The sequence below is a fragment of the Hypanus sabinus genome, chromosome 1 (genome assembly GCF_030144855.1).
Source record: "Hypanus sabinus isolate sHypSab1 chromosome 1, sHypSab1.hap1, whole genome shotgun sequence".
NCBI lineage: Eukaryota > Metazoa > Chordata > Chondrichthyes > Myliobatiformes > Dasyatidae > Hypanus > Hypanus sabinus.
The window spans coordinates 184,425,036-184,449,812 of NC_082706.1; the positions used below are offsets into that span (position 1 = coordinate 184,425,036).

At 41.6% G+C, this 24,777-nt stretch overlaps 1 protein-coding gene across 3 annotated transcripts in view; it reads left to right on the forward strand.

Annotated features, from left to right (window-relative positions):
- The first annotated feature begins 1,932 nt into the window (after positions 1–1,932).
- The window catches only part of LOC132401191 (hepatocyte nuclear factor 4-gamma-like), a 144,633-nt gene continuing 121,788 nt past the window's right edge, over positions 1,933–24,777 (forward strand). Inside the window, exons 1-2 of one of the 3 annotated variants that reach the window (XM_059983173.1) lie at positions 1,933–2,143; positions 2,381–2,578. In XM_059983173.1, coding sequence (XP_059839156.1) covers positions 2,428–2,578 — 151 coding nt within the window. In that variant the 5' untranslated portion in view covers positions 1,933–2,143; positions 2,381–2,427. The remainder of the gene's footprint in view (positions 2,144–2,380; positions 2,579–24,777) is intronic. The other 2 variants (XM_059983178.1, XM_059983188.1) reach the window with 2 other exon arrangements.

Genomic DNA, 24,777 nt, shown 5'->3' on the forward strand with positions numbered 1-24,777 from the left:
TTCAATAAGATTCCCCCTAATAGAACATAGAATAGTACAGTACAGTACAGGCCCTTCAGCCCACAATGTTGTGCTGACCCTTAAACCCTGCCTTCCATATAACCCCCCACCTTAAATTCCTCCATATATCTGTCTAGTAGTCTCTTAAATTTCACTAGTGTATCTGCCTCCACTACTGACTCAGGCAGTGCATTCTACGCATCAACCACTCTCTGAGTAAAAAACCTTCCTCTAATTTCCCCCTTGAATTTCCCACCCCTTACCTTAAATCCATGTCCTCTTGAATTGAACAGTGATGCCCTGGGGAAGAGGCACTGGCTGTCCACTCATCTTCCTAACTTCCAGCAAGTACAGACCCGGAGCCATCAAACATTCCTCGTGTAATAATCTTTTCATTTCCAGAACCATCCTTGTGAACCTCCTCTGAACCCTCTCAATACCAGCTCATCTTTTCATAGATGATGAGGCCAAAACTGTTCACAACACTCAAGGTGAGGCCTCACAAGTGCTCTATAAAGCCTCAGCATCACATCCCTGCTTTTGTATTCTAGACCTCTTGAAATGAATGCTAGCGTTGAATTTGCCTTCCTCACCACTGACTCAACCTGCAAACTAACCTTTAGAGTGTTCAGCACAAGGATTCCCAAGTCCCTTTGCATCTCAGATTTTTGGATTTTCTCCCCATTTGGAAAATGGTCCGCACATTTATTTCTACTACCAAAGTCCATGACCACGCATTTTCCAACACTGTATTTCATTTGCCACTCTCTTGCCAATTCTCCTAAGTCCTTGTGCAGCCTACCCGTTTCCTCAACTCTACCTGCCCCTCTTTGTATCATCTGCAAAAGTGGCAAAAAGCCATCTATTTCATCATCTAATAGGTAGACAGGTTCTTGATTAGTAAGTATGTTAAGTATTACAGAGAGAAAGAAGGAGAACGCCATTCAGATGGAAAATAAATCAGCTATGATGGAGTGGCAGAGCCGACGATGGCCCAAATGGCCTAATTTGCTTATGTGCGGGCAGATGGGATTAGTTTGGATTGGCCTCGTGGTCAGTAAAGACATTGCAGGCTGAACGGCCTTTTCCTGTGCTGTTCTATGTGTCGGTTCTTCGTTCTGTGATGTGATCACATTTCTCAGCGGACACGGATGCCTGAGCAATGCCACAGGAATTTTCAGTCGCCTTGGCAAGCCTTTAGTATGTTGTCGCCTGCTCCTTTAATTCAGGATAAAAACATCTATTTGCTTTTTTCTTATGACCAAAACTATTTTTTCGGGGGCAAGATTTATGCTTCACTTTTTTCTCCTGGGCGCGTTTTTACCTGCAGACAATGGGGGTAAAAGAATAAAGAGAAGCCGAGAGTGCGGATTTAAATCCGAGTGATCCCGGCCAAAACCGGTGTCGTGAATGGACCCCGGCGATACCTTCAGGGTCCTTTGGCAGGAAGAAGCCGTGAACGTGTAGTAGACTAAAATGAGAATGTCGCTCCCGCTGGGATCAGGTAACACAAATAAAAGTTCCCCGTGAGCTTTCCGTGCACCTGAACTCATTTCTCATAAACAGTTCAGGTGACATAAAGAATAGGCGGAGTCCGGGGAAAAGGTAAGAACGGTTTCTGTTTGGTTCATTCATGTGAACCAATTTTTCTCAGATCTGCATGGGAGGAAACGCGTTATCTTCAGCGCAATATGTTGTGAGCGAGACAACGAAACCTTCAGCAGTCCCTGTGAGCGTTACGTTTATGGTGCATTGGGTACAGAGGCAGAATCGTAAACGGAATTATCTTTACCTGCTCAAAGTACGAGCAAAGCCCTGCCCCCTTCTCCCTTTCCAACCGTGAAGTTGGAGAGTGGGGAAGGGCCAGCACTGCACAAGGTAACAAACTGACGGCGTGGAGCGGGACAAGAAGTCCCTTTGACGTTAGTTACTGTTTAACATCTCCACCCACTTGGAGTTGATTCAAAGATCGATGCGGTGACAGCTTGGTGAGGCCCCGGCGCCTAGGAGCAGGCGGCGCTCGGCAACAGATGGCGAGGGCGCACCTTGGTCCCGCAGTTTCCCCCCTCCGCTTCAGCTGAGCGCTGGCCGCCGCCACTGCGATGACAACCAGCCGCCCGCACTCCTTGTAACCAGACGGAAGGTAGGAATCGGCGGCCCTTTTGTGTTAGATTGCGCTCCTTCCCTTTTTCCCTTCATTCCCCCTCCCCCTCCACCCCACCTTCGGAGCAGAAGTACATAAACAGCGGACGGTACACGTGACGGGAGCGTCCCCTCACCCTCAGACCTTCACTTCTTCTCCTCAGCGTCCTTTTATTTGTTTCTGCGGGAACTTTTAGGGATAGCAAGAAAAAAACTATGTTCACTGTTTTTCTTGAAGGTTCATGTCACCTTTTGGGAAACTAGGGACACGTCTTTTCCCCTCCGATGTCCAGCCCGTTGTGTGTGTGTGTGTCGGGTTTACCGGCGGGGCGGTCCACCTTGGTGAATTCACTGTTCGGGTTCTTCGCGAACATCAGCCGTCAACTGAATGAAATGCCACTAATCCCAGGCACTGTGCTGTGCCTTCTTCACCAGGGTATAGTCATTTGTGGCCCGACTTCAGAAAAGTATTTGACCTCCTTCTGCATTGAGTTATTCCGATAATTTGTGATATTCTGATGAGTTTGCAAACTGCAAAACTTTATTGCGTCGAATTAATATTATTAAACACGGACGGAAAGTTGTGTCTTGGCATATAGATAAAGATGTCTACACATTTTATTTTTTTTAAAAAGCGCGAACGGGAGCAGGACATTGGGAGTAATTACTTTGTGTGCGTGGTCACGGGAACAAATTAATTCAGAAATCGAATTGTTCCTGGATTGATTTGGTTAAAAGTGCAGCAAGATTTACTGAAGTTAAATAGTCTATGGCTAATACAGAATAAGTTTTATTAACGTTATATATGACAAAACTATACAGGCAACCTCATATTTGCTCGTCTAGTTCAAACACTTGTGTAAATAAGAGGAAAATTTTTGTTGTCTTGGTTTCTGGCTGTCAGAGTGTCAAGTGTCGGTCGTTGACTCCACCTGCCTCTGAACTAGACCAAGGCGTATATTTACTCAAAAAAAAAGGTGTCAATATTTTAATTCTGATGAGCTACAACAATTTAAAACGTCGAATGCCTTGTGTTAATGGTGGGTCGTGGCCGAGCTCATTTCGACTGGGGTTGGAACACACTCGATAAGGTGCGTTCGGCCAGCTGTATGTATGTAGGACTTGCTCAGGTGGGCGTTTATCCGATGGAAACGGGACTGTGACTTTCGGATTTGTAGATAAAAAGCGTATTCCTTTTCGGTTTTAGTTCGTATTCATATCTGGGTTTTGTGTAATTCTCAAGAATACTGGTGAACGTTAACTTATTACTAAATCTAGCTCAATTTAAAACGTTAATTTTCTCTTTTTTTCACACCCCCAAAGAATACAACAAGGTTTTGGAAAAATACCAATCATATGCAATGCTTGATGTTATAGTTCCATCTCCTGACATTGCATCTATTTTCAAATCCATTTTCAGAGCCTTTTGCTTTTACCATTCCTCGCACATCCATTTATTTGGATTAAAACTGCACCCTATTATTGGGAGCATGTTCTGATTCATCAGAAATTAAAATTCTGCTTTTGACCCACTTTGATTTTTGCTTCTGTTGAGTACATTGTAAGTTGTGTTAGTGGATGAGAACATTATAAAATACTCCTTTAATTTTCCTCTTTGGGCTAAACACACAAGGTTGATACTCTGTATGATGATGTATGTCACCATATGCTTCCAGGGCAGCTAAACTGAAAACACATAAAGCTGGCTAAAGCAAACAAGATCTTTAGCATAGAAAAGGATTGAGGTGCAAATTCTGAATTCTTTACTCAGCAGAAATGGTGTGGTTGGTGGTGATATGATACACTGATTCAGCAGTATTTCACCTACATCAAAAAGGAGCAAAACATTTCCATCTTAGGTCAGTGTTTTGGTGGTGTGTGGTAGCATTGTTAAAATTCTCAAGTATTTTGATAAATAATCTGCACAATCTTATTGAAATTAGTACTGTGCATACAATATCTTTTTCTTTCATGAATATGTTCTAACCTTCCATGCTTCAAATTAATGGAATTCAGACGTTAGGAATAATGTCATGATCTGCTTGATATACTCACAATTGATTAGAAAATGATGGGTATAATTGCCACATAATCACCCCTGGGCACTCTGCAAAGAGCTCTCTTGTGTCGTTTAATACTGTATTGGCATTCATTATGTCTATCTATATTATTATCCCAAAAATATGTACCCCTGTACATCAAAGTTGGATTATTTAATATTCCTATGGCAGCAGCTATAAGTCAATGCGAGCTTTTGCTGTTTTCAATCTCGCATTGCTGATGAGGGCTGCATGAGGGAACTTGCTAGATAAACAGAGGTTGGTGAAGCTCGATCTGTGGTCACCTGCAGGCAAGACAAGGGAGTCCTTTCCATGGAAGTTTTTTTTCTGGATCCAGAAGGGATTTGGACAATAATCCAGTAATTTCATGTTTGCTAATACTAATATTTGCTGTTTATTTCTAGACGCTTTATTGACTACGTTTATTCAGCCCAACTAATATGGTTGGTTTTGATCTCATCCAGATTATTAGCAGTTGAGTTGATAGTCCTGTTATTTAACCACTAAATCTGCAATGTAGTTACCCATTTAAATCTATCTAAAACATGTAATGGTGTTTGGTATTCCAGACTATTCTTTCTCTGCGATAGTCTCCTCAGGGACTTGTAAATACTTGGTAATTCATAGTCATGGACAACATTTCCAAAGTAGTTCTACTTTCCTTTACTTTACATGCTGCATTGCATAGCTCATGATCAGCAACTTTTGCAAATGTATTAGCTATCTGTAACTTTTTCTTCGGTAAACAATCTCTCCAATGTGTCCTCCTAAATCTCTGGAGATGTAGTATCGGGGAGGTATGGAGAATCTGGTGCTAATACCTGTGCAGAGGCAGGTAACCAGCACATTACCAGTTCTTTTTATCGTGCAAGTAAAAGAAATTTGATGGAATCAGTTAAGATTATCCAGTGCAAGAAATAATGCAGAGACAGGTAATATAGACTAAAGGGCAGAGATCTTAATCATGGGCAGGTACAGAGGAAACTGAGTGTTTTTACATAAAGCTTTGAAAGTGGCAAGACATCGTGGTAGAATGTTTATAAAGCAGAGATCATCCTGGATTTTGGAGATGTAGAGTACAAAAGCAAGGAAGATGCATTGAAATTCTATAAAACACTAATTAATCTACAACTGGTGTATTGTCCAAATTTGGTCACTGTAGGAAAATGCTAGAGGTGACAAATTAAGGATTTTTTTTAGATTAGTGCAAGGAGTGTGGGATTTCAGCTAGATACTTAGAATGGAGAAACTGGAGTTCTGCTTGGTACAAAAGGTCAAAATGAAATTTTGATAGAGGTATTCAAAAGAATAATCAGTTTCAGTGGGTTAAACAGAAGCTTTCATTAGCAGATGATTCAAGGAAACATTGAAGTCTCAATGAAGTCTGTTTTAAAGAATATCTTTTTTGTTATTTTGTCCTATGAAATCATCGTTGTACATGATTTTTATTATGTTTATACTGACCAAAATAAACTAATTTCATGCATTCATTCAAAAAGAAGTCTCATTGGTAGATACAAAGAGAAATGTGAAGATAAACGTTCCTTACCTTGAGAGTAGTTTGGGATATGCTATCTGTAGGTACAGTGGAAACAGAATCAATAAATCACATGAGAAATTCTAAAGATGCTGGAGTCCAAAGCAGCACACACAAAATGCTGGATGAATGCAACAGGTCAGGCTGGAAATGAATGGATAGTTGATGTTTTGGGCTGAGACCCTTCTTCAGGATTGAGAAGGAAGGAGAAAGGTTTCAGGATAAAAAGGTTAGGGGAGGGTAAGGTGGTGAGCTGGAAGCCAGGTGGATGGGAAAGATCAAGGAAAGGCTAGAGAAGAAGGAATCTGATAGGAGAGGTGAGTGGACCATAGGAGAAAGGGAAGGAGGAAGGGATCTGGGGGGAAGTAATAGGCAGGTGAGAAGAGGTAAAAGGTCAGAGTAAGGAATGGAGGGGGGTGGTATTTGTTTACTGTAAGAAGAAATTGATATTCATGCCATCAGGTGGGAGGCTACCCAGGTGGAATATAAGATGTTGCTCCTGCACACTGAGGGTGGCCTCATCTTGACACAAGAGGAGGCCATGGACATAATCAATAAATGTCTTGAAAATGGGGGAAATGCAAATAGTGCTCGAGAGAGTAATTGGCACAGATACAAGGGAAGTGCAGGGGAAATGAGATGGTCAGAATTGCTCCACTGGAAGCCAGCACCATTTCACAGTTCCATGATTTACAGAAGCTAAAGAAACATGGCATAGAGATGAAAGAGAAATGGATCTTCTGTATAACATGTTACAAATTGTCAAATTTTAAAGACCAATTTCTCTCAATCCTCTCTGCAGCAGCGCCTAATTCAGAAGATCTGGTTCAAACTGACATTTTTGTTCAATGAACAAAATGATCTGCAGGGATCATCTGGTCTGAAAATTTATTTAGTATACTGGGTTTGTTAAAGTTTAGGGAATTCATATACAAGGCCATAAGACATAGGAGCAGAATTAGGCCATCTGGCCCATTGAGTCTGCTCTGCCATTCAATAATGGCTGATCCTTTTTTAAAAAATTTCCTCCTCAAATCCAGCTCCCGGACTCCCCCCCCCCCCCCCCCCCCACCCCGTAAACTTTGATGCCATGTCCAATCAGGAACCTATCCATCTTTGCCTTAAATACACCTAACGACCTGGCCTCCACAGCTGCATGTGGCAACAAATTCCACAAATTCACCACCCTTTGGCTAAAGAAATTTCTCCGCATCTCTTTTGAAAGGGCACCCCTCTATCCTGAGGCTGTGCCCTCTTGTCATAGACTCTCCCGCCAGAGGAAACATCCTTTCCACATCTGCTCTGTCTCACCCTTTCAACATTTGAAAGGTTTCAATGAGATCCCCCTTCATCCTTCTGAATTCCAGCGAGTACAGACACAGCCATTAAATGTTCCTTGTCTGATAACCCTTTCATTCCTGGAATCATCCTTGTGAACTTCCTCTGGACCTTCTCCAATGCCAGCACATCTCTTCTAAGATGACGGGCCCAAAACTGTTTACAATACTCATACTCAGAGTCTGGTCTGCCATTCCATTATGGCTGAGTTATAATCCCTCAATCACATTTTCCTGCCTTCTCCCTGTAACATTTGACACCTTGACTAATCAAGAACCTCTCTACCTTTGCTTTAAATATATCCAATGACTGGGCTTCCACGGCTGAACATGGTAAAGAATTTCACAAATTTGCTACTGTCTGGCTAAAGAAATTCCTCCTCATTTCTGTTCTAAATGAATGTCCCTCTATTCTTGTGCTCTGCTCTCTGGTTCTAGATTCTCCATGAAAAGAAACATCTCCACATCCACTCTATCTAGGCCTTTCAATATCCAATGGGTTTCAATGAGTTTTCTCCCTCATTCTTTTAAACTCCAGAGAATACAGGACTAGACCCATAAATACTCCAAATTTATAAACTTTTCATTCCTTGAATCAATCTTGTGAACCTTCTCTGGACACTCTCTAATACTAGTACATCATTTCTTAGATAAACTGTCCAAAACTGCTCACAATACTCCAAGTGCAGTCTGACCAATGTCTTATAATGTTTCAACATTACATCTTTGCTTTTATATTCTAGTCTTCTCAAAATGAATGCATTTGCCTTCCTTTACCTGCAAGTTAATCTTTAGGAAATCTTGCACAATGACTCCCAAGTCCCTTTGCACCTCTGATTCTTGAATTTTCTCTCCACTTGGAAAATAGTCTGTGACTATTCCTTCCACTAAAGTGCATGCCTGTACATATCCCTACACTATGTTCCACCTGCCACTTCTCTCATTCTTCAAATCTGTCTGAGCCATTCTGCAGGCTCCCTACTTCTTCAACTCTAGAAATCGTGGACACATTGGTAATCATTTTCCAGTGTTCTATAGATTCAGGAACAGTTCCTGCTGATTGGAGGGTGGCTAATGTTGTCCCACTTTTCAAGAAAAGGAGGGAGAGGGAAAACAGGGAATTGTAGACCGCTTAGCCTGACGTCAGTGGTGGGAAAGATGCTGGAGTCAGTTATAAAAGAGGAAATTACGACACATTTGGATAGCAGTAGAAGGATCAGTCCGAGTCAGCATGGATTTATGAAGGGAAAATCATGCTTGACTAATCTTCTGGAGTTTTTGAGGATGTAACTATGAGAATGGACAAGGGAGAGCCAGTGGATGTAGTGTACCTGGACTTCCAGAAAGCTTTTGATAAAGTCCCACATAGGAGATTAGTGGGCAAAATTAGGGCACATGGTATTGGGGGCAGAGTACTGACATGGATTGAAAATTGGCTGGCTGACAGGAAACAAAGAGTAGCGATTAACGGGTCCCTTTTGGAATGGCAGGCTGTCACCAGTGGGGTACCGCAAGGTTCGGTGCTGGGACCACAGCTGTTTACAATATACATTAATGATTTAGATGATGGGTTTAACAGTAACATTAGCAAATTTGCTGATGACACAAAGCTGGGTGGCAGTGTGAAATGTCAGAAGGATGTTATGAGAATGCAGGGTGACTTGGACAGGTTGGGTGAGTGGGCAAATGTATGGCAGATGCAGTTTAATGTGGATAAATGTGAGGTTATCCACTTTGGTGGCAAGAACAGGAAGGCAGATTACCATCTAAATGGAGTCAAGTTAGGAAAAGGGGAAGTACAATGAGATCTAGGTGTTCTGGTACATCAGTCAATGAAAGCAAGCATGTAGGTACAGCAGGCAGTGAAGAAAGCTAATGGCATGCTGGCCATTATAACAAGAGGAATTGAGTATAGGAGTAAAGAGGTCCTGGTGAGACCCCACCTGGAGTATTGTGTGCAGTTTTGGTCTCCAAATTTGAGGAAGGACATTCTTGCTATTGAGGGAGTGCAGCATAGGTTCACAAGGTTAATTCCCGGAATGGTGGGACTGTTATATGTTGAAAGATTGGAGCGACTGGGCTTGTATACACTGGAATTTAGAAGGATGAGAGGGGATCTGATTGAAGCATATAAGATTATTAAGGGATTGGACACACTGGAGGCAGGAAGCATGTTCCCGCTGATGGGTGAGTCCAGAACTAGAGGCCATAGTTTAAGAATAAGAGGTAGGCCATTTAGAACAGAGATGTGGAAAAACTTTTTCACCCAGAGAGTGGTGGATATGTGGAATGCTCTGCCCCAGAAGGCAGTGGAGGCCAAGTCTCTGGATGCATTCAAGAGAGCGTTAGATAGAGCTCTTATAGATAGCGGGGTGATGGGATATGGGGAGAGGGCAGGAACAGGGTACTGACTGTGTATGATCAGCCATGATCACAGTGAATGGCGGTGCTGGCTAGAAGGGCCAAATGGCCTACTCCTGCACCTACCGTCTATTGTCTAACACTACTTGCCCCCTCCCCCCCGCCTCATCTTCGTATAATCTGCAAACTTGGCCACAAAGCCGTCACATCCTTGGATATGATCTGCATAAACATGCTAAAACTGATCTGCTTCCTCCTGGAAAAATTGCCTTCCATGATAGATGACCAAGTATATAAAAAAAAAGCCATTCCACTTCAGAAAGCTGTAGTCTAGCTCTTCAAACTGGCACTGATATCTCTGGATTACAGTGTTGCTCTGATGACTGACACATGGCTTCATTTAATAAGCTTGCCAAATGTGCAGCAGCCAGAAAGCTTTTAGATACCCTTGAATGGGAAGAAGCAGAGAAAATACTGACTTTCCCCAAGAAAACAGCTTTTGATTGATATTAAACCAGAGATTCCTAACCTTTTTTTAAATGCCAAGGACCAATACCATTCAGCAAAGGGGGCCCCTGTAGATGGATGACTGAAAAGCAAATCACTTAAGACCTACAGTGATGCAGTTGACACATGACATTGGATTCTAAGCTGGGTTCTAAATATTACAAAGCAGTGGCTGGATACTCTGTGCTGGCATTCCTCCTTGCCACAGCTGTGACAGGTTTTGCTATATTTGGAGTTATTGGAAATTCTTTTTTAGTCCTGGACACATGATTTCTGGTATTGTGTGTCATCCTAACTCATCAATTGTGCAATGTTGTTGTTAATACCATTCAGTTGAAATGAATTTTAATAGCAATGGTGATTCTAAAAATCACCAGTAAGTGTGCAATGGGGCTATATTATCTCTTGGGTTACATAGAATAGAACAGTACAGCACAGTACAGGTCCTTCGGCCCACAATGTTGTGCCGACCCTCAAACCCTGCCTCCCATATAACCCCCTACCTTAAATTCCTCCATATACCTGTCTACTAGTCTCTTAAACTTCACTAGTGTATCTGCCTCCACCACTGACTCAGGCAGTGCATTCCATGCACCAACCACTCTCTGAGTGAAAAACCTTCCTCTAATATCCCTCTTGAACTTTCCTCCCCTTAACTTAAAGCTATGTCCTCTTGTACTGAGCAGTGGTGCCCTGGGGTAGAGGCGCTGGCTGTCCACTCTGTCTATTCCTCTTAATATGTTGTACACCTCTATCATGTCTCCTCTCATCATCCTCCTCTCCAAAGAATAAATCCCTAGCTCCCTTAATCTCTGATCATAATCCATACTCTCTAAACCAGGCAGCATCCTGGTAAATCTCCTCTGTACCCTTTCCAATGCTTCCACATTCTTCCTATAGTGAGGCGACCAGAACTGGACACAGTATTCCAAATATGGCCTAACTAGAGTTTTATAGAGCTGCATCATTACATCGCGTCTCTTAAACTCTATCCCTCGATTTATGAAAGCTAACACCCCATAAGCTTTCTTAACTACCCTATCTACCTGTGAGGCAACTTTCAGGGATCTGTGAACATGTACCCCCAGATCCCTTTGCTTCTCCACACTACCAAGTATCCTGCCATTTACTTTGTACTCTGCCTTGGAGTTTGTCCTTCCAAAGTGTACCACCTCACACTTCTCCAGGTTGAACTCCATCTGCCACTTCTCAGCCCACTTCTGCATCCTATCAATGTCCCTCTGCAATCTTTGACAATCCTCTACACTATCTACAACACCACCAACCTTTATGTCGTCTGCAAACTTGCCAACCCACCCTTCTAACCCCACATCCATGTCGTTAATAAAAATCACAAAAAGTAGAGGTCCCAGAACAGATCCTTGTGGGACACCACTAGTCCCAACCCTCCAATCTGAATGTACTCCCTCCACCATGACCCTCTGCCTCCTACAGGCAAACCAATTCTGAATCCACCTGGCCAAACTTCCCTGGATCCCATGCCTTCTGACTTTTTGAATAAGCCTACCGTGTGGAACCTTGTCAAATGCCTTACAAAAATCCATGTAGATCACATCCACTGCACTACCCTCATCTATATGCCTGGTCACCTCCTCAAAGAACTCTATCAGGCTTGTTAGGCATGATCTGCCCTTCACAAAACCATGCTGACTGTCCCTAATCAGACCATGATTCTCTAAATGCTCATAGATCCTGTCTCTAAGAATCTTTTCCAACAGCTTTCACACCACAGACGTGTATGCTGTCTTCCTCCTCCTGACTAGATTTTCCACTTCACTTGTCACCCATGGTTCCTTCATCTTACCATTCTTTATCTTCCTCACTGGGACAAATTTATCCTTAACATCCTTTAAGAGATCCTTAGACATCAACCGCATGACCATAGTACATTTCCCTGCGAAAACATCATCCCAATTCACACCCGCAAGTTCTAGCCTTATAGCCTCATAATTTGCCCTTCCCCAATTAAAAATTTTCCTATCCTCTCTGATTCTATCCTTTTCCATGATAATGCTAAAGGTCAGGGAGAGGTGATCACTGTCCCCCAGATGTTCACCCATTGACAGATCTGTGACCTGCCCCCTGCACCATCTCCTCCAATTCTTACCATCACTATCACGTAGCACTGGCAGCAATCCTGAGAACGTCACCCTTGAGGTCCTGTTCTTCAGCCTTCTGCCTAGTTCCCGAAACTCACACTTCAGGACCTCATCCCTCTTCCTGCCTATGTCGTTGGTCCCAACATGTATCACGACTTCTGGTTGCTTTCCCTCTCGTACCAGGATGTCATGCACCCTGTCAGAGACATCCGGGACCCTGGCACCCAGGAGGCAACAAACCATACGGGTTTCCTTCTCACGTCCACAAAATCTCCTGTCTGCTCCCCTGACTATAGAGTCTCCAATGACGACAGCTCTCCTCTTCTCTGTCCCATCCTTCTGCACCACAGGGTCAGACTCAGTGACAGAGGCCCTGCCACTGTGGCTCACACCTGGTCAGTCATCCTCACCAACAGCATCCAGGATGGTAAACTTATTATTCAGAGGAATGGCTACCGGGGTGCTCTGCACTACCTGTCTACTCTTCTTCACTTCCCCCCCTCGGACTGTCACCCAACGACCTGCTTCCGGCAGCCTAGGTGTGACTACCTCCCTGTAGCTCTCGTCTATGACTGCCTCATTCTCCCTTATGAGTCGAAGGTCATCCAGCTGCTGCTCCAGATTCCTCACACGGTCTTCCAGATCGCCCAGCTGCAAGCACTTCTGGCAGATATGACTCTGCAGGAGAGGGGAGTTTCCCCAAGACTGCCACATCTCACAGGAGAGGCACAATATCATCATCTCAGGAGTCATTGTAAAGACTAACTGGAAACAAGCTCGTCCTCCGCCTCTTCTCGTCAGAGCCTCAAATCTCCACTCCTTCACTGGCCGCTTTACATAGGTTGCTTGATGACTTGACCTTGGTTTGACGTACAATGCCTGACTGGTATTAACATGGTAAAATATTACACAGGATTAAACTGTATCTTGAGACATGAGATATGGCAGATTCTGGTAATCTCAAGCAACAAACACAAATGCTGCTGGAATTTGGTAGGTGAGGCAGCATCTGTGGAGTTCTGCAGAAGGACCTTGGCATGAAACATTGACTGTTCATTTCTCTCCATAGATGCTGTCTGACCTGGTGAGTTTCTCCAGCATTTTGTGTATGTTAAAACAGTACATTCTCCAACTAATAGAGCAGCAACCATATCGCAGGTTTGTTACTCAAATCCACTCCATGATGCTCTTATACTCATTAATATCCTGTGCAAATAAAGAAACGGTGGAATGTACAGTAAGAATCTCGCAGGATTGTTTTGGTAATGATAAACGTGGAGCACCGAATAGTCAGCACAGGAATAAGTCCTTTAGCCCACGCTGTCCGTACTAACCATGATATCAATCTAAACTAATTCCATTTGCCTACACATTGGCTGCATCTCTCCATTCCCTGTCTATTCAGGTGCTGTGAAAGAGCCCCTTACACATTGCACTTGTATCTGCCTTCACTTCCTGTGGCAGCACATTCCAGGCACCTATCACTCTCTGTGTAAAATAGAACATTGCCTCGTAAATCTTCTCTGAACTTTCCCATTCTCACCTTAAACCCGTGCCGTCTTTAATTTGAAACTGAGTGTATAAAATTTAGTTGGTGTTAACGGTTCCAGAAAATTACAAAAAGCATCATTAGTGAGTAGGAATAAAACATTAGTAAGGAAGTAATGCAGGGTTTGATTTACTACAAAAAACTGGAGTCAGGAAGTTTCTGAAACTTGTGCACTGACTGTCATTGGTACATTATATGTTGAACCTATTAGTATTAGAAATCCAGAGTAATGTGCATAACTACTATAAAAATTGCTTTCCCATTATAAGCAGTCGGTATTTACTATAATAACAGTATTTTCTTAAAAGAAATTAAAAAGTATATCTTTTTTTAGATAAGTTCATCACAGGTTATAAATAACTGACTTTTGTACAGCCCATATATATGAATGAGTGTTTGGGAGGTGTACGTTCGATTTTTCCAGCTGTTACGGAGCTGCTGTCTGCTTCTGCCATACGGGAACTTGCCTTGACATTCACCATTTGTGAACCTCTTCAGCTTATGAATAGTTCATAGGAACAGAAGCAGGCCATAACCTGGGGAGGAGCCATGCCACTATATCAGTTTTAGTATCACAATGAACTTTGCTGTCATTGAATTACTTTGGAGTTTGGTCATTGTTCCGAGGTCAGATGTAGCAAACAAATTCTGCAACAAGGTCTTGTGATGTGAAAATGAATCAGTAAACTTGTTTCACGTGGGGTTGCCTCTTGAAGGACTATTGACCAAAACTTACTTCAACTTTGAATTTATAAGTTTCAGTTAACGAGAGCCTCAGTTTAATGTGTTATCAGGAAAATGGTATTTTGGTACTGCAACTAGTTTTGGCCCAGGTAAACTTCATGTGTCAATATTGTTGCTTAAGTCCATTATCAGCAACTGTGCAAATCTAAAAAGCATTTTAAAATAATACAGCTTACTTTAACTTACAACTTAGAGCTGATTATTTATTAGCTGTTTTCTTCAGTCAAAACGTTCTAGGAAATTTTAGAAGCGTTAGGCTCAGTGAATTTTAATTGAGTTTGCATTGGCACATGGTATAACATTGTTTTCCACTTAAGTCAACAGTTAATGTACCATCATGTACTGGGTATCTTTGTGTGAACATTGCATTGATTAGCAGATACATTGTGATTATTAAAACTTATTGGTGATTTTTATTAACTACAACCTTGAAATCCTGAGGTGGCCAAGTTGTGGACTGTTATGATTTGTAACCCTAAAACCTAAAAGTAATTGAAAGAAAAACAAGGGAGCCTGAGAGATGCTCGTAAACTTCATTTTTACTTTGAGTGAGGTACACACATGGTGTATATGTTCTCCGTGGTGGCTGTAGGAGTTGACTCTGGGACTGCAGGAAATGGTTCTGACAGCTCTGGACTCCTTGCTGGTTGTTGTATTTCACTGTTAAGAATGTTATTCCTACAGGAGTTATCTTTTCTCCCGTATAACTTTTTGGTTGGATATCAGCAGGCTTCAGTTCAGTATCTTTGAAATACTGTTCAACTTCATTTTGCGGAATGAGCTAAACAGCCAAGCCTTTGTCCAATTCTCTTTGAATTAATTTGCAGTTCACTTCTGTGTAAGTCGTGTTGCTTGTCTATTGATTTCACATTGTAATTCTCAAGGCTGCCCAGTCTTCTATGTAACTCATTATTATCAGATTTTTCAACAGCAGGCAGATTGGTGCTCATTTTTAAACCGCAGCTTGACTACTTATCTTTTTCTCTTCCCTGTGTAGTCCATTTATTTTTGTCTGTCCAATATGCTCTTTGTAAGTCTTGTGCTTTTTTTGCAAGATTCATGCTTAACCCTGCATTGGTCTAGTGCAGGGGTGGCCAACCTTTTACATTCCATGCATCAAAAAGTGCCATACAACTCTTGTACCCCCATTGAATTCTTGTAAAAATATGTTAATATAGACATATTTAGCATGACATATTGATTTAATATAAAAGTCAAGTCACTTTATCATCATTTCAACCATAACTGCTGGTACAGTACACAGTAAAAATGGGACAATGTTTTTTAGGACCATGGTGCTACATGAAACAGAACAAAAACTATGTGAAAACAACACAGGGAAAAAAAGAAACTACACTCGACTACAGACCTACCCAGGACTGCATAAAGTGCACAAAACAGTGCAGGCACTACAACAAATAATAAACAAGACAATAGGCACAGTAGAGGGCAGTAAGTTGGTGTCAATCCAGGCTCTGGGTATTGAGGAGTCTGATAGCTTGGGGGAAGAAACTGTTACATAGTCTGGTCGTGAGAGCCTGAATGCTCCGGTGCCTTTTCCCAGATGGCAGAAGGGAGAAGAGATTGTATGAAGGGTGCATGCGGTCCTTCATAATGCTGTTTGCCTTTTGGATGCAGCATGTAGTGTAAATGTCCGTGATGGTGGGAAGAGAGACCCTGATGATCTTCTCAGCTGACCTCACTATCCGCTGCAGGGTCTTGCGATCCGAGACGGTGCAATTCCTGAACCAGGCAGTGATGCAGCTGCTCAGGATGCTCTCAATACAACCCCTGTAGAATGTGATGAGGATGGGGTTGGGAGATGGACTTTCCTCCGCCTTCGCAGAAAGTAGAGACACTGCTGGGCTTTCTTTGCTATGGAGCTGGTGTTGAGGGACCAGGTGAGATTCTCCGCAAGGTGAACACCAAGAAATTTGGTGTTCTTAACAATCCCTACCGAGGAGCCGTCGGTGTTCAGCAGGGAGTGGTCACTCCGTGCCCTCCTGAAGTCAACAACCATCTCTTTTGTTCATGTTCAGAGACAGGTTGCCGGCTCTGCACCAGTCCGTTAGCCGCTGCACCTCCTCTCTGTAAGCTGACTCATTGTTCTTGCTGAAGAGACCACCACGGTCGTGTCATCGGTAAACTTGATTAAGTGGTTCGAGCTGTGTGTTGCAGAACAGTCATGGGTCAGCAGAGTGAGCAGCAGTGGACTGAGCACACAACCGTGGGGGACCCCTGTGCTCAGTGTGATGGTGTTGGAGATGCTGCTCCTGATCTGGACTGACTGAGGTCTCCCAGTCAGGAAGTCTAGGATCCAGTTGCAGAGGGAGGTGTTCAGGCCCAGTAGGCTCAGCTTTCCAATCAGTTTCTGAGGGATGATTGTGTTGAATGCTGAACTGAAATCTATGAACAGCATTCAAACGTACGTGTCTTTTTTTTTGTCCAGGTGGGTTAGGGCCAGGTGGAGGATGATGGCAATGGTGTTGTCTGTTGAGCGGTTGGGACAGTACGCAAACTGCAGGGGGTCCAGAGAGGGGGGCAGCAGGGTCTTGATGTGCCTCATGACGAGCGTCTCGAAACACTTCATGATGATGGATGTGAGTGTAACAGGATGGTAGTCATATAGGCAGGATACTGAAGACTTCTTTGGCACGGGGACGATGATGGCGTCCTTGAAGCACGTTGGAACTGTGGCGCTGCTCAGGGAGATGTTGAAGATGTCAGTGAGAACATCTGCTAGCTGGTCTGCACGAACAAGATAAACATTACTTAATGAGACTTTTAACAAATATATTTTGTCATCTTTTGATTTCTTCCTTAATCACATATTCTTTCCGTAACTCAGACCCAAGCACTAGCTTCAGTTTTCCTTCTATTTCAGTCTGATGTGTTTTATAATGTCTGTTAAGATCATGTTTTCTATCATGTGAGAAAGTGTTTTCACAAACGTGGACAACTGTTTTCCTGACAGACCCGTTATAAATAAGAACTCATTTTCCCACTGTTCATTGAATTCATGCTTAATATCACTTTCTGCTTTTGCACTGTGATGGGTAACTGAATGTAAAAACAAGGCTTAAATTTCAAAATGTATACAACTGCAAGTGTTCACAAAGGACGAACAAAGCACAACTCCGTAACGAATGACTGTCAGTTGTAAACATACTGGCAAAAACCAGCGATGCACCGCTGGTGCAGACGCCTGGCGCCTCATGATCAAACAAGTATCAAACGTATATTGAACAGTTATGGAATGATTGCAGAACAAAAATCCTTCTTTCCTAGTTTGACTCATTGAACATTTTTAAAACTGAAAACAGATTAACGTGAAAGAAGATAGCATTCACCAAAAGATGTGCATAAAATAATAACATCGCTAAAAGTAATTTTAAAGTTTTAGATTTATTCTCAGTAAAACTCATTTCTAGCTCTAAGCTACTTGAATTCCTGTTATAGATTTTTTTTCTACAAATTGGTTTTTGGTTAATACTTTTTGCATGAGTAGGTTTTTTAAAATTATTATCACTGGGGTGCAATGCACCATTTCTAATCATCCAATGTGCCATTTTTTCCACATGCACCTCCCTGGTCTAGTGTATGTGAGAACCTGGTAGAATAGTCACACCATGTATTCAACCAGGCAGGTTTGTTTATATGTTGCAACTTTGTTCATGCTCGCCTTCATTCTCGTCTGCAACACATTGTGTGTCTGTCTGCTGTTTCCATTGCTACAGCTATTTTAACTGCTCTTTTAAATGGAAGTTGTGCTTCAGGTAGGAGCCATTTTTGAAGGCTTCCTTGTGGGATTCCTCAAACTAAACAATATCTCAGTTCATCATTAGTCCAATCACTGGACTGACAAGGCGCACAATCTTCCATTCAATTGCAGTTCCAGTGTTCCTGTATCACTTTTACAATAGCAGCAGAGCTCATTTCAGCTGATTTGTTTGGAACAGTTAAACCTCTAAGCAAACTGTATACCTTTAAACACAATGCACTCAGCAAAACTGGCACTCGCTTTTCATTTGCTTCCAGATAGTGCTCAATTCACCCAGTGTACAAAATCTAGTTATCTAGTTAACATATCAATCTTTCTGATGTAGCTAGCTAATTTTAAAAAAAATTATGATTATTATCACCCAGTACTCTGTTAATTAATCCGTGAATTTGTCTGTTTTCTGCCTTTTTTTAAAAAAAAAGGAATCTTAACTGACTGACCCTTCCCGAAGTAGTGTGTGTTGAGCTGTTTTTAACTCTAATACCTCACTGCACTTTTTATAACTATAATGTCTTGCTGCACTGTAACAGGCAAGTAGTCGTTTCAGGCTCATTTAAAACTTACTTGTCAACATTGTTACATTTTTTTAACTCTAAAATGTAAACCTAGCTGAAAGAAAAACAAGGGTGCCTGAGAAATGTGTGTAAACTTCATTTTCACTTTAGCAAGGCATGCACATGTGATGTGGTGGTGTGATGATGTACGCCATTCACATACTTTTGCATATAACCCACAATGCATGATACAAACAACAAAGAATGCTTAATCAAACGATATGTTTACAATGTTTCTGAAATACTATCACAATGTCAAATACACAACCTGAAAGGTTATAATGTGAGGCACTATCTTGGTAAGAAGATATAAGGGGCAGTTCCTCAGATGTTTAGGAACAGATTCCCATTATATTCCTGTTGCTGTTTTCTGAGAAGTCTTACCAGCATCTTGATGAACGATTATTGACCTTGTGCTCTCTCCTAATTGCAATCATTTGAATAGAGTGAACAAGGTCTTAATGAGAATTTGAATTATCTCTTAAGGTATATCACAATTTATTTATTCACCTGTTGTTGAAAGTTCAAGGTGGACTTTCTGAGATTTTTTTTATCGGGCTTTCTATAATAATCAAAATTTATCCTTGACATTTCATGAACTTCACTTGAAACATTGCTGTACTCTTGATCTTAATCTTATTGGATACTTAATTTATAAAACAATGTTTTGGTTATAACTGGTGTTTTGCATCCTATTATGATGACCATGGTTTAGGAAAGGGTGGAAGGTATCAGAGAAGGTGCAGAGGAAATGTAAAAGATTGTTTATAGTAATTAAGGACCATGGCTCAGCAGAGTGCTACAGTTAATGTACAGCTGTTGTCTCTTATCTCTTGTATGTGCTGCCTGTATGGATTTTTCATGTTCTCCCTGTGTGCTCTTCCTTTGGATGTTTGGGTTCCCTCCATACCCCGAAGAAGTGTAGGTTAGTAGGTTAATTAGACTGCAGATTGCCCTAGTGTAGGTGAGTAAACAAAGAATGTAGAACAGTTCCGCTCAAGGACAGGTCATTCGGCATGTGATGTTGTGCTAAAATAACTAAGCCAATGACATCTAATGAAACAGTCTATTCTGTCTGCACATGCTGCATATACCTCTATTCTCTGCACATTCATGGTATCTGCCTCCATCGCCACCTCAGCAGTGCATTCCGGGCTCTCACCGTATTTTTTAAAAAAGGCTTACTCCTCACATCTCATTTGAATTTTACCTCCTTATCTTAAATACATGCCCTCTAGTATTGGATATTAGTATTAGGAAGAAAATAATGGCAGTTTATCTGTGCCTCACAATCTTTTAAACTTCTAACAGGTTTCCCCTCAGTTCCAGAGGAAACCACCTGTTAAACATAAATAGTTGTAATATTTTTTTGCCAAAACTAACATAACTGCAATGCTTGTGCATGTGTGGTCATGTGTGCTCTTTCTGTTCCATAAAAGAGGAAGAAAATTAGTATTCTCTGTGTGTTCAAGTAAAATGCAAGACTAACTGGTTTGCTGTTTGCAGATAAGTGACTCTTAAATGTAGAAAACAATGAAGACATTCTATACTCAATGGCCACTTTATTAGGTGCACCTGCTCATTACAGCAAATATTTAATCATCTGGCAGTAACTCAATGCAGAAAAACATGCAGATGTGCAAATGTGGTTAAGAGGTTTAGTTGTTGTACAGACCAAACATGGGGAAGAAATGTGATCGAAATGACTTTGTGGAATGCTTGTTTTTTGCCAGATGCGGTGGCTTGATTATCTCAGAAACTGTTGATCTCCTGGGATTTTCATACACATCAGTCTCTGGAGTTTACAGAGGAGGGTGCAAAAACCTTTCAAAACCCTCCTGATAGGGTATTGAAAGTCAGCTTGATTTTTGAAACAATTCCAATTTTGTTAAGGTATTGGCTCAGATTTTGCTGACTGGAGACCATGTCCACACTGAGATGTGATTTATCCTTGCAGTTACCACACAAAAAAAACTTGTGTTACAACAGCTGCCTGGATTGTCTGCTTTGCCCTGTATGGAATGGAGCAAACCCAACAGTCTGAAACTTTCAAAAACTATTGAAAGTGCATAGTAATTATAAATCAAAAATTTAAATTGCCTGAGCATTCGCACGATTCTAAGTCATAAAACCATCTCTGTAAATGCATATAATAAAAATATAGTCATGTATACCTCTTCACAGCTGTAAAATGTATTAACTGAATGAAGATGTATGAATCCTGTTCCAGGCATAATCTTGTATATCTTCTGGATCATAATTTCAGATTCACCACCGGTAATCTATCAGCATATTCGAGGCCATTTTTGGAAATGCATGTACTTGGATCATATACATAGATTTGTAGTCAATGGACTTTACCCATCAGCAGGTTCTGGAACATTGTACCTTAGAGAGGGAGAGAGGGAGGGGAGTGTGGAAAAAGGAGAAAGAAATCTTGTTTTGCTGTGTGTGGCTAGGGGAGGGGCTATGGTAGATGATTTATAAGAAGTAAATCCGCCCCCAGTGTTTAATATTAACGTTGACTTCCTATGTTTTCATTCACAGTTACAACTCCTTGATCTGCAAGCATATGGTTCCCACTCAGTCTTGTGGTTAAATTTTTCAAAATGTGAATGGAATGAGTATTTTGAAGTGGTTTCTCACAACATCCAGTTACATTTTAGACTGAAATGCATCTTCCCTTTGAGCAGTAATTGTTCAGAATGGACATTTTAAATATAGAATGGCCTTTCAGGACAGGGACCTATTGTAAAGTGTCATAATACAGAAATATTATCTAACAAAAATGTCCTTTTCGGAAAGATGTGCAAGCTTTAGAGAGGGTCCAGAGGAGATTTAGCGGGAAGCTGAGGATAGGTTAAGTGAGCTGAGACTTCTCTCTGTGGAGCAAAGGAGGATGAGAGGTAACTTGATGAAGGTATACAAGATGGTTAGAGGCATAGATGGAGTGGATAGCCCAGGATAGAAATGGCTATTACCAGGTGGCATAATTTTAAGATGTTTGGAGGAATGTTTAGGGGTGTTGTTAGAGATAATATTTTTGCAGAATACTGGGTATGTGTTTTACATCCTTGGGTATATCCAAGCTGCGATTAAGCAGGTAGATGAAATGCAGAGGGAAGGCTTTGGTCATGCCTTCTCTTGTTTGAACGACTGTTGCCTTTCAAGCTGGATAAAGTCATGCTGATTTCCTTTCCTCAGGATCTTTCTCAGTGACTGCAGAAGGTGCCTAGTCCATTTTCCAATTTGTTACTTGCCACATTCATTCTGTGAGAAATGGGTGAAATTTGTCTTTGGTCATGATAATGCAAGAATATTGACTGCTGGTAGGAATTCTTCAGGGCAATTAGTTAATTGCCGAGATATTCGATCCTGACTTTCTGTGCTTTCTGTGTGGAGTTTGCATATTCTCCCCATGAACCTTGTTTTCCTTCGTATGCCCCACACCTCTCAATCTTGTTGCTTCATTTGTTACTTGGCTACTGTATGTTGTAGCTAAAATGTGTTGGTGTGCAGTAGAAACTGGAAGGAATTAATGAAATATTGGAAGAATGTAATGGGATTACTGTAAGTTAATATAAATAGGTGCTTGGCCAGCACGGGCTTGGTGGAAGGCCTATTTCTCTGCTGAGTGACTGACTCTATTTAGTGCCATCAGCCAAGAATGAATATATCATCCAAAAGTTTTAAATTCTGTTGCTATGTAGTTTTTTCTAGAAAGTTGATTAATGGTCATATTAATGTAAATGCTTCTGAATACTGAAATGAGATCACATTGTGACCATCATGGCATGTGATTTATTCAGTGGAGTCTTTGCATTCTCCATGCTGATAGGTAAACATATCCATCTGGAATCAGTGGTGCTCGTGAAATAATTCCTGAACATTTCTCACAAGCAGATTCTCAGTTGAATGCACAAAAGCAATTTAGCCTACATGTTTAATAAAATTACGCAATCATGACAAACAATGACAAATTTTGAATTGGTTAACATTTGCACTTTTAATGTGAAACTCTTCAAATTAAAGATTAATTTATTGACACAATTGAGATCGAATAATAATGTAAGCCCATAATTCACTGTGGTTTTAGAAGTGAGTAAGCGAGTGAATTGGACATGGTATAGCAAATAAAGCAGAGTCTGAAGCTGTGGAAACAACTGCCAATGTAATGATCACATTGCTAATGATGCAATCCATCTTTGATAAGAACAGCAATCCTTCAAAAATAAATATTTTATTTCCAACGCATGATGCATAAAAATAAAGTACATTAAGAAAAGCAATGTGTTCATCAAGCTGGTTTTAAAGTGCACTCGTATATTCTGCAGTGGAGTGAAGCACATCAGCTCAAGGAATCGATGGTCTGTGTGTTATGCTGAAAGCTATCATTTAAGGGCACATAGTTTTAAGGTAAAAGGCACCATCTCAACGCATTGAAACCGACCAATGCACCCACATAAACTGTATGTATTTCTTTTACCTGCATCAGTTCCATAACCTTCTACATATGCCTTGATGATTTGCGTGTTTGCCTTGATGCTTTTTAAATGTTTGAAAGATTTATCAGTCTCCAGCACCTCCTATGGACAGCTCATTCCATGTACTCAACTATCTTGAGCTGCTGGACCTTGTCCATTCCCCTACCCTTTCCATGAGCTTATCACTTAACTGCCTGTGAGCTCCAGAGCTTGATTTACACATCAACAAGGTGGGTGATGGGAGACATAAATCTGAAGGTATCAGTTGAAGAACCTTGGCATACTATACTGAGTTTTGAGGGTGGATAAATAAAAACAAATTGTCAGTAATATAATTTAAGGATGGAATGATAAACCATAAATATATTTTCTCAAATGTGATAGAGTAGTAACAGATCAAAGTGCCTTTTAATGAAACAATTATTAGGCTTTATAACTCCAAAACGTCAAAGCTCGAAGGTTCGGTGGTTCAATTTAATATCAAAGAATAATATCAAAGGACTGAAAAGATTGAGCATATAGACATTAAGAAAGGGTTGTGCTGGAGCTTTTAGAAAGCATCAAGTCACTGGGACCAGATGAGATATACCCCAGGCTACTGTGGGAGGCGAGGGAGGAGATTGCTGAGCCTTTGGCAAGGGTCTTTGCGTCATCAATGGGGACGGGAGAAGTTCTGGGAGATTGGAGGGTTGCAGATGTTGTTCCCTTATTCAAGAAAGGGAGTAGAGAAACTCAGGAAACTATAGATCAGTGAGCCAGTGAATCAGGATTTATGAATATTTCAAGTCAAGTCACTTATTGTCATTTCGACCATAACTGCTGGTACAGTACAAAGTAAAAACGAGACAATGTTTTTCAGGACCATGGTGCTACGTGAAACAGTACAAAAACTACACTGAACTACATGAAAACAACACAGAAAAAAAATCTACACTCGACTATAGACCGACCCAGGACTGCATAAAGTGCACAAAATAGTGCAGGCATTACAATAAATAATAAACAAGACAATAGGCACAGTAGAGGGCAGTAAGTTGGTGTCAGTCCAGTCTCTGGGCATTGAGGAGTCTGATGGCTTGGGGGAAGAAACTGTTACATAGTCTGGTCGTGAGAGCCTGAATGCTCCGGTGACTTTTCCCAGATGGCAGGAAGGAGATGAGTTTATATGAGGGGTCTGTGGGGTCCTTCATAATGCTGTTTGCCTTTTGGATGCAGCATGTAGTGTAAATGTCCGTAATGGCGGGAAGAGAGACCCTGATGATCTTCTCACTTGACCTCACTATCCGCTGTAGGGTCTTGTGATCCAAGACGGTGCAATTTCTGAACCAGGCGGTGATGCAGCTGCTCAGGATGCTGTCAATACAACTCCTGTAGAATGTGATGAGGATGGGGGGGGGGGGGGGGTGGGAGATGAACTTTCCTCAGCCTTCGCAGAAAGTAGAGACGCTGCTGGGCTTTCTTTGCTATGGAGCTGGTGTTGAGGGACCAGGTGAGATTCTCTGCCAGGTGAACACCAAGAAATTTGGTGCTCTTAATAATCTCTACCAAGGAGCTGTCGATTTTCAGCCAGGAGTGGTGGCTCCGTGCCCTCCTGAAGTCCT